Here is a 13,979-nt window from a genome sequence, read left to right on the forward strand (position 1 = left end):
GAAAAACTAGTAAATTTTAAATTACCTACAAGGGCAAGCTGACAATGCCTGAACTTATTAAGAGTTCAAAAAATGGTTGCTGAATATAAAGAATTACAATAAGAGCCTTCATGAGGTGTACAGAACATAAATGATTTCTTTTTCTTTCTTTTTTAATCCTCATCTGAGGATATGTTTTATTGGTTTTAGAGAGGGAGGGAGGGGGGAGGAAGGCAAGGAGAGAGAGGAAGAGCAATATTGATATGAGAGAGAAACATTGGGGACCTCCTGTATGTGCGCCAAGTGGGGATTGAACCCACAACCTAGGTATGTGTCCTGACCAGGAATCCAACCAGTAACCTTTTGGTGTATGGGACAACATTCCAACCAACTGAGCCGCTCAGCTAGAGCATGAATCTTTCTTATGAAAAATGTTTTGTTTTGTTTTTTTAAAGACTTTGAAAAAGAAAATAGTCACATGCATACTTTTCTATTTTAACTGATCTTTTTAAAAAAAGATTTTATTTACTTATTATTTTTAGAGAGATGGGAAGGGAGGGAGAAAGAGAGGGAGAGAAACATCAATGTGTGGCTGCCTCTTGCATGCCCCTGACCAGGGACCAGGCCCTGACCAGGAATCGAACCAGTGACCCCTTGGTTTGCAGGCCAGCACTCAATCCACTGAGCCACACCAGCCAGGGCTGACTTATTTTTTAAAATATGACTTACATCCAAAAATATTAACTGGGAGTTGAATTTGCACAAAAGATATCTTAGAATCTTTATTAATTTCTTCAAATTATTCCAGTTCACCAATTCACAGTTATATAAGAAAACAAATGGAGTACTAAACTGAAAACCTACTCCTTTTAAATAATATAGCTGACAGGACAGGAATCAGAGAAGTTTGAATTTTCTACATTTTTTTTTAAGGATTACTACTGAAAAAATCTCAGGTTCTAGTCATGGTTTACCCATAGAATTCTTACTGAATTTAAAACAAACCCTCAGATGAAAAATGTCAGAAAGCAGTGCATCCCCCAAAGTGGCAAGCACGACTTACTTCAACTTGGAAAAGTTCTCCAGCGCCCTCACAGTCATTGGATGTGATTATTGGAGTATGAATATGCACAAAGCCACTGTCCTGGAAGAAAAAGAAAAACCATTTTTTTTCAGTATACTTGCATATGAAATAATTCCAAGAAAATATATATTATACAATTAAAAGAGCATTAAGAGAATGCCATATTAAATCCCTCCCCGACCCCACAAATAAAACTACTGAAGTACCAAGCTGAGTGTTTTACTATGTAGAGAAGCACAACTAATTTTATATCAGGAAATGAATTAGACATTATTTAGTCCAATTTCCTCATTTCAAAGATTAGGAACTTGAAGCACAGAGAGGTTAATGAATTGCTAAGCCACACTAGTCAGTGGCAGCCCAGGACTGGAACCTAGGTCTTCAGGGTCTGTCTCTGGTACCAGTTCTTCTTCCCCTTTTCTAACATACTGGTAGTGATTTAACGTGCACACACACCCAACCCCTCAAAGTTAAAGTATAATAACTAATGTTGTCCACATTGCTAAAAGAATACAAAGTGATCAATGAAAAGTTCAGTTATTTTGCAATGAGATCCTCAATTATAACAAACCACTGAAAAGGAGAAAAATCAAAGCTGACAAATATGCCCTACAGAAATAAACTGCAAACAAGGCAGAAACGATTTTTTAGGATGTCTGTCATTAAATTGATGGCAAGGGCACTGCACAGAGCACTGGCAGTGCACTTCCGTTAGCCTCAAAGAGGACTGTGAGCAGCAAATGCATCCATTACTGAGGCGCCCAACTGCAATTTTTCTGCTCCAGAGTCTCAGACTATTTCCATTAGTGAACCACAAAAGCTGTTGCTAGTAGAATTGAAATAACTCAACAACTTCAAGGTTAAGCTTCATTCATTTTGACTATGGATATAGGCAAAAGGTTGCATTAGGCATAAATGTTGCAGGGTGGGTGTAGAGGTAACCAAAGGGGAATTGGGCTACAAAAGGCAGAATACTATGTGTTTAATGCAAATATTGTGGTCTTGCCCTGGCTGGTATAGCTCCGTGGATTGAGCGTGGGCTGCGAACCAAAAGGTTGCCAGTTCAATTCTCAGTCAGGGCACACACCTGGGTTGCAGACCAGGTCCCCAGTTCTGGGTGCGCGAGAGGCAACCACACAGTGATATTTCTCCCGTTCTCTTTCTCCTTCTCTTCCCCTCTCTCTAAAAATGAATAAATAAAATCTTAAATAGAAGTATTTTTAAAAATTGTGGTCTTGAAATCAATACAATGAATTTGTATATATATTTCTAACCTGCTAAATCTGCCTATCACTGGTGGGATACAAAATGTCTCAGTGTGTTACCAGGGACCTTCCAAGTTTGCTCCCTCCTTCGTAAAAAGGTTAAATTAAAGTTTTCTGGTTAAGATACAGAGCATCCAGTTAACAACGTGCCTTATGATGTAGACGGATTAAACGCTCAAACTCTAAATCAGGAATCTCAGAAAGCATTCAGATATGCACTCAGTCTGGGAGCAAATGCCTGGAGGTGCTGCACAGAGCACGTTACAGGGAACACGTGAAACGTAATCAATAATAACATTACTGCATAAAATTTTTATCTCTCAGGAGCCGAATTATGGACATGAATCATTTATTCCACACAAATGCAGGCAACCATGAGCTTGAGTGCAGTAAACAAAGAAAGGAAATGAAAAATCCAAAGGAAATGAGGGCGGAGAGAGGGTGGGGGAGAGGGAGGAGAAAATTTAACGGCTAAATATAATTGCCAAAGTTAGAACTGGTCAACTGCCACAAGAAACATCACTGTAAATCTTATGAAAATAACTATATGGTATTTTTTAAAAATCACTCAAGTAGTGGGAATTATTTTTAACCCTCGACCAATGCTGAACCTTTCAAAAGGGGTCACCAACTTTTAAAGGCTTAATGCTGCAAGCAAGGCTTATCAGATCAAAGTCCATGACATTACCACTGAAAGCTATACAGTGTACAAAAGGAAGAAAAATAAAGCATTGAGAATATATTCCAAAAAAGGGGAGCGGACAGGGAAGGAGAAAGATAAAAGGGAGAATAAACAACCAGGACTGAAGAAGCCCTGCCAGCAGCTGTTCCACTGTGGTACTAGTGTGAGTTCCTTATCCTTTACCACAGCAAGGTGGCTCCTAATTAGAACTATGAAGGCCAGAGAAGGAACCAAAAATAAAAAGCACACATTTTCATCCAATTTTTCAGATTGCACCCACTGCCTCTAAATATCAAAATAGTTTGATAGACAGACATTCTGGAACCAGATATTTTATAAGGCACTGAATATCTGAAAATTATAAAATCCATGTACTAAGGCCCATACACATCACTCAATGACTCATGGACTATATTTTCTTTCACACATACACACACACACCCAAAATAAGTATCTTTATTTATCAGAATCAGCAACAACAACAACACAGCAGCAACTGCCAGCCACAGGCACACCACTGGCAACAAAAACTGAAAGCAAAAGGAGACACCCCCCCACCCCCCAAAAAATAATCCACAGAAAACAGTTACAGGAATTCGAAGACACAGCAGTCTGGGGTCATTCAACACAGGGACAAAGAATACTCCATACTGTGACAGGCTTTGAAAGCACTGCCATACAGAAGAGGAAAAAATCTGATACTCAAAGGAAGAATTTTGACTCATCAAGAAAGGGTAAACTTTTTTCCCTGGAAGTTAGAAAGCCCGGGAAGTATGCAATACACTGTAGGATAATTTCCACTGGAATTTAGAAAATTTGGTGCCTGAACAGATAATCCTGTTATTTGAGAAACTCAGCTCTTCTTAATGACTCATTCCTTGAGGATTGTAGATAGCCAGTTTTTAGTTCATAGCAAATGTGTCAATTTTATGAGCAAACCAAGTTATACACAAAACATTTTTGATACTCAAACCAAAACAGTAACTCTAGAAGCTTAAAGTATCCTAATTAAAAGGTATTGCTCAAGTTTATTTTTTCTGTATTTCTAGATTTGAAATTTATGAAGAGTTTACATTTTAAGTCCTAACATCTTTTAGAGAGCCTATAGTCACAACTCATAGAAATGTAGGGTCTGGCACAAATAACACCCCTGATTTATTACAAAATCTTTTATTACAAAATAATAAGCATGTAATATCCCACTCGAGCACACCATATGACATTTTAGGTGAAATGTTCAAATTAAAACTATAAATTATTACACCCATATTATTACCTTACCAACCACACTTAAGTAGGCATTACTTTGCCAGACCCTGAAGTACCAAATACTAGATAATATATAACAATTATTTAATATGTCATGTAGCTCTCCTCTGATCTTTGTAAACAATTCAATCCTAACTGTCACACATACAATTGGGTAACATTATAGAAGTTGGATTATATTTTCCAGGTCTATACAATTAAAATGTGAATTTACAGCACTCAAAAAAAGTACCTATTTTGTAATGATCACCGAGTGTTAAAATTTATTTTCAACCATTTAAAGTGTTTCTTTTTAATTTTATTTTCCTTATTTTTTGACTTTAGAATTCCTAATTTCTTCCCTTATTTTTTTTAATTGTTTACATATCTGCAAAAGCTTCATGTAACAAAGAAATGCAGAAAAAAGGTAAAGCCCACTAGTCAACGGACTGCGAATACCACCACCTGGTGGCCAGAAACGTGTAAAACTACTTCAGAGTTAGTATAGGTCCTCTTTCTCCGCTGTTAAGGCCAAATGAGGGAAAACATTTTCAGATCTGAACAAATTTTCTGTTTGTGTGGTTCAAGCACTACTGAAAGGCCATATGGACGCTGCATAAGAAAGTTTATGAGGCCATATGTAAATGCCCCCTTTCAAACTGGAATGGGGTGATGCTGTATAATGTGATTTATTTTCGTTTATTCAAGAGTACAGTATATGCTTTAAAGCCGTTCTTTTGCCATTTTTCCAGAAATCAACTCTGAAGGAACTTTTCAAAAACCAAGAACTCTCTTATCTGCTGCAACAGGTGGGTCCACATGACTTTGGACAGAGGGAAGGGTATACATTAAACAACCTCTGCACACTAGCTGGATCTGGAGAAGTGCCATAGGAAGAGTACCAAAATCACACAGAATCACACTGAACTTTATGTTCTGGGTCACTCCTTGCTGTTGCCCCCCCAAGCTCCATCCACATGAAGGGGAGGTCCCTTCACCTCATCAACTTACCAACCATTGTACATTCCACTGCAGCTTTCCCAGGTTGGGGGAAATGGTGGAAAAGCAAAACTAAATAAGACAAAATGCCTTTAATCATTAGATCAATCTACTCGATCAACACCTCTTTGAAATTTTAATTACTATTTACATATATTATATATAAATACTATGTATACTATATAAATATACCATATATAATATATATGGTGCATATATACATATAGTATATATACAGTATGTGTGCATGTCTATAGTATGTCTATGACCAAATTGGAAAAATAGGGACCAGATTTACTCTAACTGAAACAAGACAAAAACAGAACAACAACAAAAAACCCCTACAAGCAAACACATGAAAGAATGGTTTTCAAGATACTAAATACCAGACAACACAGGACAGTGATCTTGGAAGACGGGAAACAAACATAGTGAACCGCTTCAGCAGCCCAGCTTACTGCCTTGAGATTTTCCAAGCCATAGCAAGGAGAGTGGGGTGATAAAGTGGAGCCCAGCAGAGTCCCTGTGTTGAGGAGATGGAGCTAAGAGTCTCAGGAGACCAAAGTGACTAAAATTCAAGACAGAGTACCAGAGAGGAAAGAGCTCCAGAGATGTGCAGAAAACTCCAGAGATGGGTAGAGGGTCACATGCAGCAGCATTAGGTAGAGCACAGGTGGCAAACACAAGGCCCACAGGCCAAACCCTTCCAGGCACCTTGTTTGTACCTGGCTACAGTGCCGAGCTCCTGCTTAACTGTTAAGGAGTAGTTACATTTATACAGTCCTAAAATTACATTCGGCCCTTTGAAGGCAACTGCGAAGCTAATGTGGCTCCTGGTGAAAATGAGTTTGACACCTGAGTAGAGGAGTGATCAAGCCTATGCTTGTGAGGAAACCAACCAAGGGCACAAAAAGCACCACCCAAAAAGACCGGAAAACAGTGCCTTGTGCTCACATGTGGCTGGAAGCCTTGCCTGAACCCACAAGCCAGACTGAAAAAAACCACTAATTCACAAGGCACTAGGTGCTCAGGAAGGCTTTGGCTCAGTAGTGGGGAATAATTACTTCTAGACTGAGAACTTCTCCAGAATACTTAAAGCCAGGACACGAAGGATCAAACAGTTTTCAAATAACTGCATACCAGAACAAAGCTTAAGCAGCTTAAAATTCACAATGTCTGGCACCTAATCAAAGATTTGCAGCAGGTATACAAAGAGGAAGGGAAACATAATCCATAATGAGGAGATTAATAAATCCAAACTGACTCCTGACAGATATGTTAAAATTAGAAAAAAAGACATAAAAACAGTATTTTTACTGCATTGTATATGTTCAAAACCATATTGAATATGTTCAAAATTAAGTAGAGAAATGGAATACATTTTTTAAGAAGGTCCAAATCAAACATCTAGATATGAAACCTAAAATGTGTGAGATGAAAAATGCACTGGATAGAAATAACAACAAATTAAATGTTGTAAAAAAAAACCAAATTCAATGACACAGCAACAGAAATTATCCAAAAGAAAAACACAAAGAAAAAAAGAATTTTTAAAAATAAAAGAGCATCAGTGAGCTCTGGGAATACCATCATGTAGCCTAATATTTGGGTAGCTGAAGTCCCCAAAGGATGGAAGAAACATAAAAAATATTTGAAAACATAATAACATAAAAAAGTTGATGAAAATAAAAAATAGATCTAAGAAACTCAACAAACTCCAACCACAAAAGAAATCATATGCCAAGACACATCATAATCATGATGTGTCATGTGCCAAGACACATCATAATTAAATTGCTCAGAATCAAAAAGAAAATTTAGCCTGTCTGGTGTGGCTCAGCCTGAGAATCAAAGGGTTGCTGGTTCGATTCCCCGTGAGGGCACATGCCTGGGTTGCAGGCCAGGCCCCCAGCAGGGGCCCCGAAGAGGCAACCACACACTGATGTTTCTCTCTTTCTCCCTCCATACCCCTCTCTCTAAAAACTAAATAAATAAAATCTTTTTAAAAATGAGAGAGAAAAGTTAAAATCAATAAAAAAAAGAAAGAAAGAAAAATACCATGATAGTAAAGGGTAAAGGGTGCTTGGAATAACTAACAGAACCTGCAGGATAATATTCCAGTGTTATAATTATACAATTTCTTTACAAGACAGAACACTAAGAAGCAAAACACCTTACCTTAAAGAAAGAATGAATAGCAGCTGTGGCTTCACTGCGAACCCTCAGTATAGAACCCAAGGCATTAGTCCTACACCTAAGGTGAGGAAATTGTCTTAGATACTCCAGAGGAGGCCTCTCTTTATATTTAAAAGGGAAATCCTGCCAATAAATTAAAAAAAAAATTAGAAGCTAACAAGGTAGTTTCCAGGGCATTTTTAAAATAGCAGTGCTTTAGAACAAAACTAAGATGTTTTCCTTCTTTATTTCTTAATATAACTGAATATAGTCCATATTAATTCCAATGAGTTAGTAGAATGGTGGAGGTGGAATCAGAGAGATGTAATTTTTAATTCTGCTCTACTACTTACTAGCTATGAAACCATGGGCAAGTGCACTTAATGTCTTTGAGGCTAATCTGTTATTTACCAAATTTCTGTCTGTCAGCTATCAACCACTACTTATGAGTAGAGAGATTAGGATATAATTATGCAAAATAGTCCAGTGTTTGGCACAGAGTAGTTTAGAATATTGTACATATTAAAGATTGTTTTCTACAGTTGTTTACATACAGCTGGTACTTAATTTTTAAATCACCCAAATGTCTTGAAAGTCCACAATCATTCACAATTAATTGACAGGTTAATCACTGTTTACCAGCATGCACTACTACCTAACAATATGAATGGTCAACAACTTTCTGTCATCTAGCAGAAAATTTAAAGAAAATTATGAATCTACCTAGAAGTATTTCCACCTGACTCACACTGGTGTTACAAGATTAAGAAGACAGAAACAAACTTTCAGACCAAATTCAAAGTTTCAATAAAAAGATAACAAAGAAGCTAAGTGAAAAAGCTACCCTGGTAGCCTTTTTAGACTTGTCTATTCCTTTTAGGCCTTGTGTATATATTAATTTACGTTGTACAGAAATAAGCACCCCACTTACCAAAGTGAAAAATATGACCACATTAACAGGAATTTGGAAACTGTTAAGTGGTTCAGAATTCCCTAATGTCTGAGTACTTATAAATAACACTGAAATGAAGGGAATGAGAAGGTGAAAGTTATCAACATCCACACAAACAAAGGGAGAACAATTTAAAACACAGTAAATTTTTAATAGCCATATATCCCTCTAAAAAAGGAAAAACAACAATGGTTACTGTCTCCATTCCTTTCTGAGTTCCAAATATTTTCAGTTTCTTTTTCAGATATCTCAGAACCTGATTCTTGATTTTACTTGTCAATTAGAATTTCTTAGAAAATTATTCAAAATGACACATTTAAGAAACTGCCTGTTTTCTTCTTATTGCCTATATTTAATTTTTCAGTTATCCCAAAAAACTAAAAATGAATTAAAATAATTCAATTTCTCTATATTTCCTTATTTTTTTGTTCACTAAACACTTAAAGATGAGTATCTATAAACCACAGGGAGTCAAACAGCTACTACATATGTCAATTTCAGCTGTGCCATGAATCAGCTGTATCACCTTGGGCAAGTATTTCACCTGGCTGGGCCTCATTTTCTCCAACTGAAGAAATTTTTTGAAAAGTTAAAAAAAAATTAAATTAGATTGATAATCTATTCCTTTATTCCTGCTAACCTCTTCATCAGGCTACAAATAAAAAGCTACTAACAGAAAAGTCTTGCAAAAACAGGTACAAACATGTCTTAATGTAGAATTTCTTTGTTCAGTCAAGAATTACAACACTCTAGCACTGTCCAGTTGAATTTTCTATGAGAAATGGAAATATTCTGTATCTGTGCTCTCCAGTATGGTAGCCACTAGTTGCATATGACCACTGAAGACTTGAAATATGGCTCATGACTCAAAGGAATGGAGTTTTTTATTTAATTTTAACTAATTTAATATTAAACAGCTACAGGTGGCTAATGGCTACTGTATTGGACATAACAGTTCCAGGTCATGCAAGTCACTTCTAGACAGAACTTTCCTTAGAACATGGTCTGCCCTGGTATGTCTCTGTCATTGGGCATGCTTGTAAAAGTGGCAACTTTCAACTGTGACAGAGATGCACAGAGTAAAACTTAGCTCTCACTCAGAACACTCATCCGTCTACACAGATACTTTTTGCTACTCTCTCTACATTCCTTGGGCTCTACTGCCTGTTTCAATGACGTGGGAAGCCACAATCAAAACACATTCTAAGCGCATTCTTCCCAATAATCACACCTAAAACAAATTGCTAATGTTTTAAATTAAGCCTAAACAGCCTCCATTAAAGTGGCAGAAAACATACCTTGGGGTCACAATTGCCAACAACTTCAATCTTTTCTGCTTTCAGCTCCACATTTTGTCTTTTGGCTGGACTTTTTACCAACTTTCCATGAACTTCCACAGAGCTCCCAAAAGCCAGTTCTCTATAGTAACAACACAGAATAAACAAAATATCATTATACACAACCCTCATTTTCATACAAACCTTGCTATAAGGACATTAAAATATTTAATGATAGGAGTTTTTACCTTTAATTAGGTAAAAAGCTGCAGATAGTTAAGAAAGACTGAAGCAAAGGATAGGTGGGAATATTGTCACATGAATATGTCTGACAGAGGAGGAAAGGCCTGAGCTTGAAGGATCTTGATTTTAAGTATTTGGACTTGAACCTCAAAATTATGAAAAGCAGATTTGTTTAGAAAGACCATGCAGGGTACAATGTGAATGCTGGATTAGGGAAATGGGAGGCAGAAAAGATGAAAAACAGTCAAAGGACTCACTTTTTTTTTTTTTTAACTCACCTACTGTCAAAGTTTGAATCTGCTACAACCTGAAGGCTTTCCAAAGAGGACCCATCATTTACATGCAGGAACAAGACTTCCTTCTGGGATCGGACTGAACGAATCCATCCCTAATGAAGAGAAATATTTCTAAATGTGAGTTTAAAACATGTAAACATTTTACATTTTCATTACACATACACATAGCAGACTACATGAAGCCAAGAGAAAAAATGTCCTCATAATCCTGACTTAACAAATCAATTGCTTTTAGTTCACTCACATGCATATATAATTTTATATGGACCACTGTTCTGTCTTATACCTGTTATCACCTTCATTTTAATAAGAGGAAACTGAGGGTTAGGGCACGTAACATGCCCCATAATGAGAGTCACACATAAGCAGCTTGACTCCAGAGCTTTCAAGCTGCTACGCTCCACTCTTTTTCCTAGTTGATTAAACATGTTACATGCAAAGCCTCAGGTTAGGCACTGTGGTCGAGTGAAAGGTATGATTTAGTTGAACAAATATTTACAGTCAACCATGTGTGAATACCAAAACAGGTAAGACATATTTTCTGCTCTCAAAGAGCTAGCTCAAGACAACCGGCATATAATTGTGGATTATTAATTACAAGGACTAAAGGAAATGGGACTTCTTCGTTTACTTTGCTGTACAATGACCAAGTTTATAGGTAATGCCGTAGTACCGTGAAAGCAAATTTCCAGCGTTTTATAGGCGTCACAAGTTGCAAATACAGAAGCCAATGAAAGGAGGAAAGTGTGAATGCACACGACTGCCTGCATTTTCTAACTTTTCCCTGCCAGCCGTTCTGACCTGACAGTACAAGCCAAGCCTAGACGTGGATGTGTCATATAAGTCACTAAAAAGAAAACCAAAAAGTCACTAAAAAGAAAACCAAAAAAAAAAAAAACCCAAAAAACAAACTAACCAAAAAAACCCTTCCCATACACCAACCTGAACCTTAACGCGCTCCCCATTCGAGTTCTGGGCCCTGAGAGCTTCCCGCACGCTCAGTTTGGCTGCAGGCTTGGGTCTCGGGCAGGGGGCAGAGGAACAGGAGCGCAGGACTCGGAGCAGGCGCCAGGCCCCGAACATCGCGCGGGTGGCTCAGGCCCTCCCTCCTCCGCACCAGCCCAGATCCTAGGGGGGCGCACTCTGGCTGCCGGGACCGTGCCCTCTCAGTTGCTCCACGATTCCCGGCGGCAGGCCTGCCGTCAGGAGCTTTAAAGCCCCCGGTTGCTCCCTTCCTCTTTACGAGCTCCAGCTCTGTCCCCCAAAGAACCTCTCTGTTTTCCTCTCCCCGAGGGGGCAGACCGCAGACAACACACTCAGCGGCCTGAACCGTAAGAAAGCCACGTGCCTCAGGTGGCCCGGGCACACCACCGACGCGCGATGTTTCTAAACCCACTCCCTTCCCCGCCACCGCGGCCGAAACGCACGCAGCCGCTACGTCACCACGCCCAAACGTCATCACGCTACGAGGAGGCAGAGAGCCAGGTGCACCCGGGACTTTAGTTTAAAGGGAAGGCGGAGTGGAGGAAGGGGCGGGGCCAGTAGCTAAAATGGGGCGGAGCCAAGGCTTTAAGGTCCTAGGAGTTTGTTGGCCGAAGTAATTACGGAGCCCACGAAGGGCGGGGTCTGAGTGTCTTAATTTCTAAAGGTTACAGGTGATGCTAAGGAACTCTGAGAGGCAAAGAGTGACTGGTGACGTGGGAAAACGTCCAAAAGGAGATTTAAGTTGTTGAGAAAATTAGCTTGAGGCTGGTTATCAGTCGTTCCGGAGTTCTGAGCACAGAGACGGTCGTGTGGTATCGAACATGTACACACAGACGGTGACATAAAAGGGGGATCAGTTGCCTGGCAGAGCCTAAGTGTGGGATGCCAGGCATGGCCCGGGCAGGTAGCCGTCTCGCAAGTAAGAGTAACTGAAGAAACCTTGAATATTATGGGAGTTAGAGAAGGCACACAGTGTCACGATGATGGAGAGAAACTGGTAGGATGTCTGGCATAGCCTGCCAGAATCTGCAAGTCTCTTTTTCCCCCCAACACAGTTATTTGCATTTGTTTTACCTGGAAACCTTGACCCTTTTATATATTAGACTACCTTTAAAATGCATCCAAAGTTTTCTTTTTTTCCCCCCCTGTAACTCAGTGACAGTCACGAAAAGGTTTCTAATTAAAAGAAGTAAGGGCTAGTTACCTAAATTTGCCACTACTATTATGCCAATTTTACAAATAAGGGAACTTAGGCACAGGAAAGTTAAATGAGTTGCTCAAAGATATACAGCCTGTAAGTGTGAGATTTAACCTCCAAATTCTGGCTCCATGTACTAAACTATTATGCCACGCAGTGTTTCAAGATGGTAAATAAAATCGTGGTTCCTTCCATCAAAGAGCTCATGGCCTAGAGATGAACACTGGCAAGAAAACAGATCATTGCAACATAAACCAAGAAGTACATGCAAGTGCACACAAGGGGAGTGGTAGTTTAGAGGAGGAAATAATTAAGCTGAGTTTTTGAGGAGGATCCTAACTTAGCCAGTTTGGGATGTAAGAAAGAGGATTTCATACCAGAAGATGAGTGGAAAAGGTTGCCAGGAGGATAAATAGTCTGGAAGAATTGTAAAATTGTTCTCAAGATAGACTAGAAAATATATCCCATGAAAATATCACAGTTCTTGGGCAGTTTTTGAACCTTGAGAAAACAAATGCAGAAACTTCCTGCCAAATGCCTTCAGAATTATGTAGCTGTGGACCTTTTATAAAAATATGCCTTCAACGTACTGGTTACAAAACCTAGGGAATGAGACAACTTGGGGTTCACAGAAATGACGTGGTTCCCAGTTCAAATCTCTGTAAACAGACCTACCTCATCCAAGGGACCAAAAGTAGAGACCAGTTGACTCACTTCCTACCTAGAGCATTTTCTGTATTAAATCACATCATCTTATTTTTAATTAAAAATTTTTAAATCTTCACCCGAGGATACTTTCATCAATTAGACAGTGAGAGAGAGAGAGAGGAGAGAGAAAGAACATCAATCAGCTGCCTCTTGTATGTGTCCTGACCAGGAATCAAACTCACAACCTAGGTATGTGCCCTGACCAGGGATCAAAGTCACCATCTTTTGGTGCATGGGATGACACTCCATCCAACTGAGCCACTCAGCCAGTGCATATCATCTTATTTTGTTTTCAATGCTGGAATGACACTTCCTGTTTTAGAATCATCATCCATCAGACAATAACCAGAATGATCTTTCCAAAATCAATATATTACCATGTCAGTAACGATTACTAGTGCTATAGACTGCTATGTGCCAGGAGTTCTTTACACATTAACTTATTTAGTCTTTACAGTAGTCCTCTGAAGCAGGGTAGCATCACCATCCCCAGTTTCCAAATGAAAAACTGAAGCTCAGAAAGGTTTCATGTTTGTCCTATTGATATAGGAAGTCTGGCACCAGAGTCCGTTTTCTTATCCACCAACAGGTGATTAAACTCCAGTGATTAAACAACGCTCCAGTTGCTCCCTCTGCAGCACAAAGAGAACTTGCTTTCTTTAGAATGGCTCCAAGGCTGTCTATGATCCAGGAGATTCTCTGAAGTGTCCTTGGTATGAGGAACAGAAGTGAAACATCCTTACTGTTACCTTTTGATACTTTAGATCTGTGGATTGAACAGTTTTGGCATTACTCATCAGCTTTGGGGAAGGTTTTAATCAGGCTCACGACAGGGTTCAGTTTCCCTTGCAAACCTCAGGGCTTCTAAAAGGCAGGCATTACTCTAATA

At 38.9% G+C, this 13,979-nt stretch overlaps 1 protein-coding gene across 3 annotated transcripts in view; it reads right to left on the bottom strand.

Moving 5' to 3' along the window:
- Positions 1 to 11,621, bottom strand: part of NARS2 (asparaginyl-tRNA synthetase 2, mitochondrial) — a 118,816-nt gene extending 107,195 nt beyond the window's left edge. For all 3 annotated transcript variants that reach the window (XM_045818125.1, XM_045818124.1, XM_045818123.1), the window contains exons 1-5: positions 11,143 to 11,621; positions 10,183 to 10,292; positions 9,683 to 9,803; positions 7,436 to 7,576; positions 1,043 to 1,123 (exon numbers count right to left, since the gene is read on the bottom strand). In XM_045818125.1, the coding sequence (XP_045674081.1) occupies positions 1,043 to 1,123; positions 7,436 to 7,576; positions 9,683 to 9,803; positions 10,183 to 10,292; positions 11,143 to 11,283 (594 nt within the window). In that variant the 5' untranslated portion in view covers positions 11,284 to 11,621. The remainder of the gene's footprint in view (positions 1 to 1,042; positions 1,124 to 7,435; positions 7,577 to 9,682; positions 9,804 to 10,182; positions 10,293 to 11,142) is intronic.
- Between the last annotated feature and the right edge of the window lie 2,358 nt (positions 11,622 to 13,979).

This window comes from Phyllostomus hastatus, unplaced genomic scaffold (assembly GCF_019186645.2).
Source record: "Phyllostomus hastatus isolate PE091 unplaced genomic scaffold, TTU_PhHast_1.1 phas_scaffold_317, whole genome shotgun sequence".
Classification (NCBI taxonomy): domain Eukaryota; kingdom Metazoa; phylum Chordata; class Mammalia; order Chiroptera; family Phyllostomidae; genus Phyllostomus; species Phyllostomus hastatus.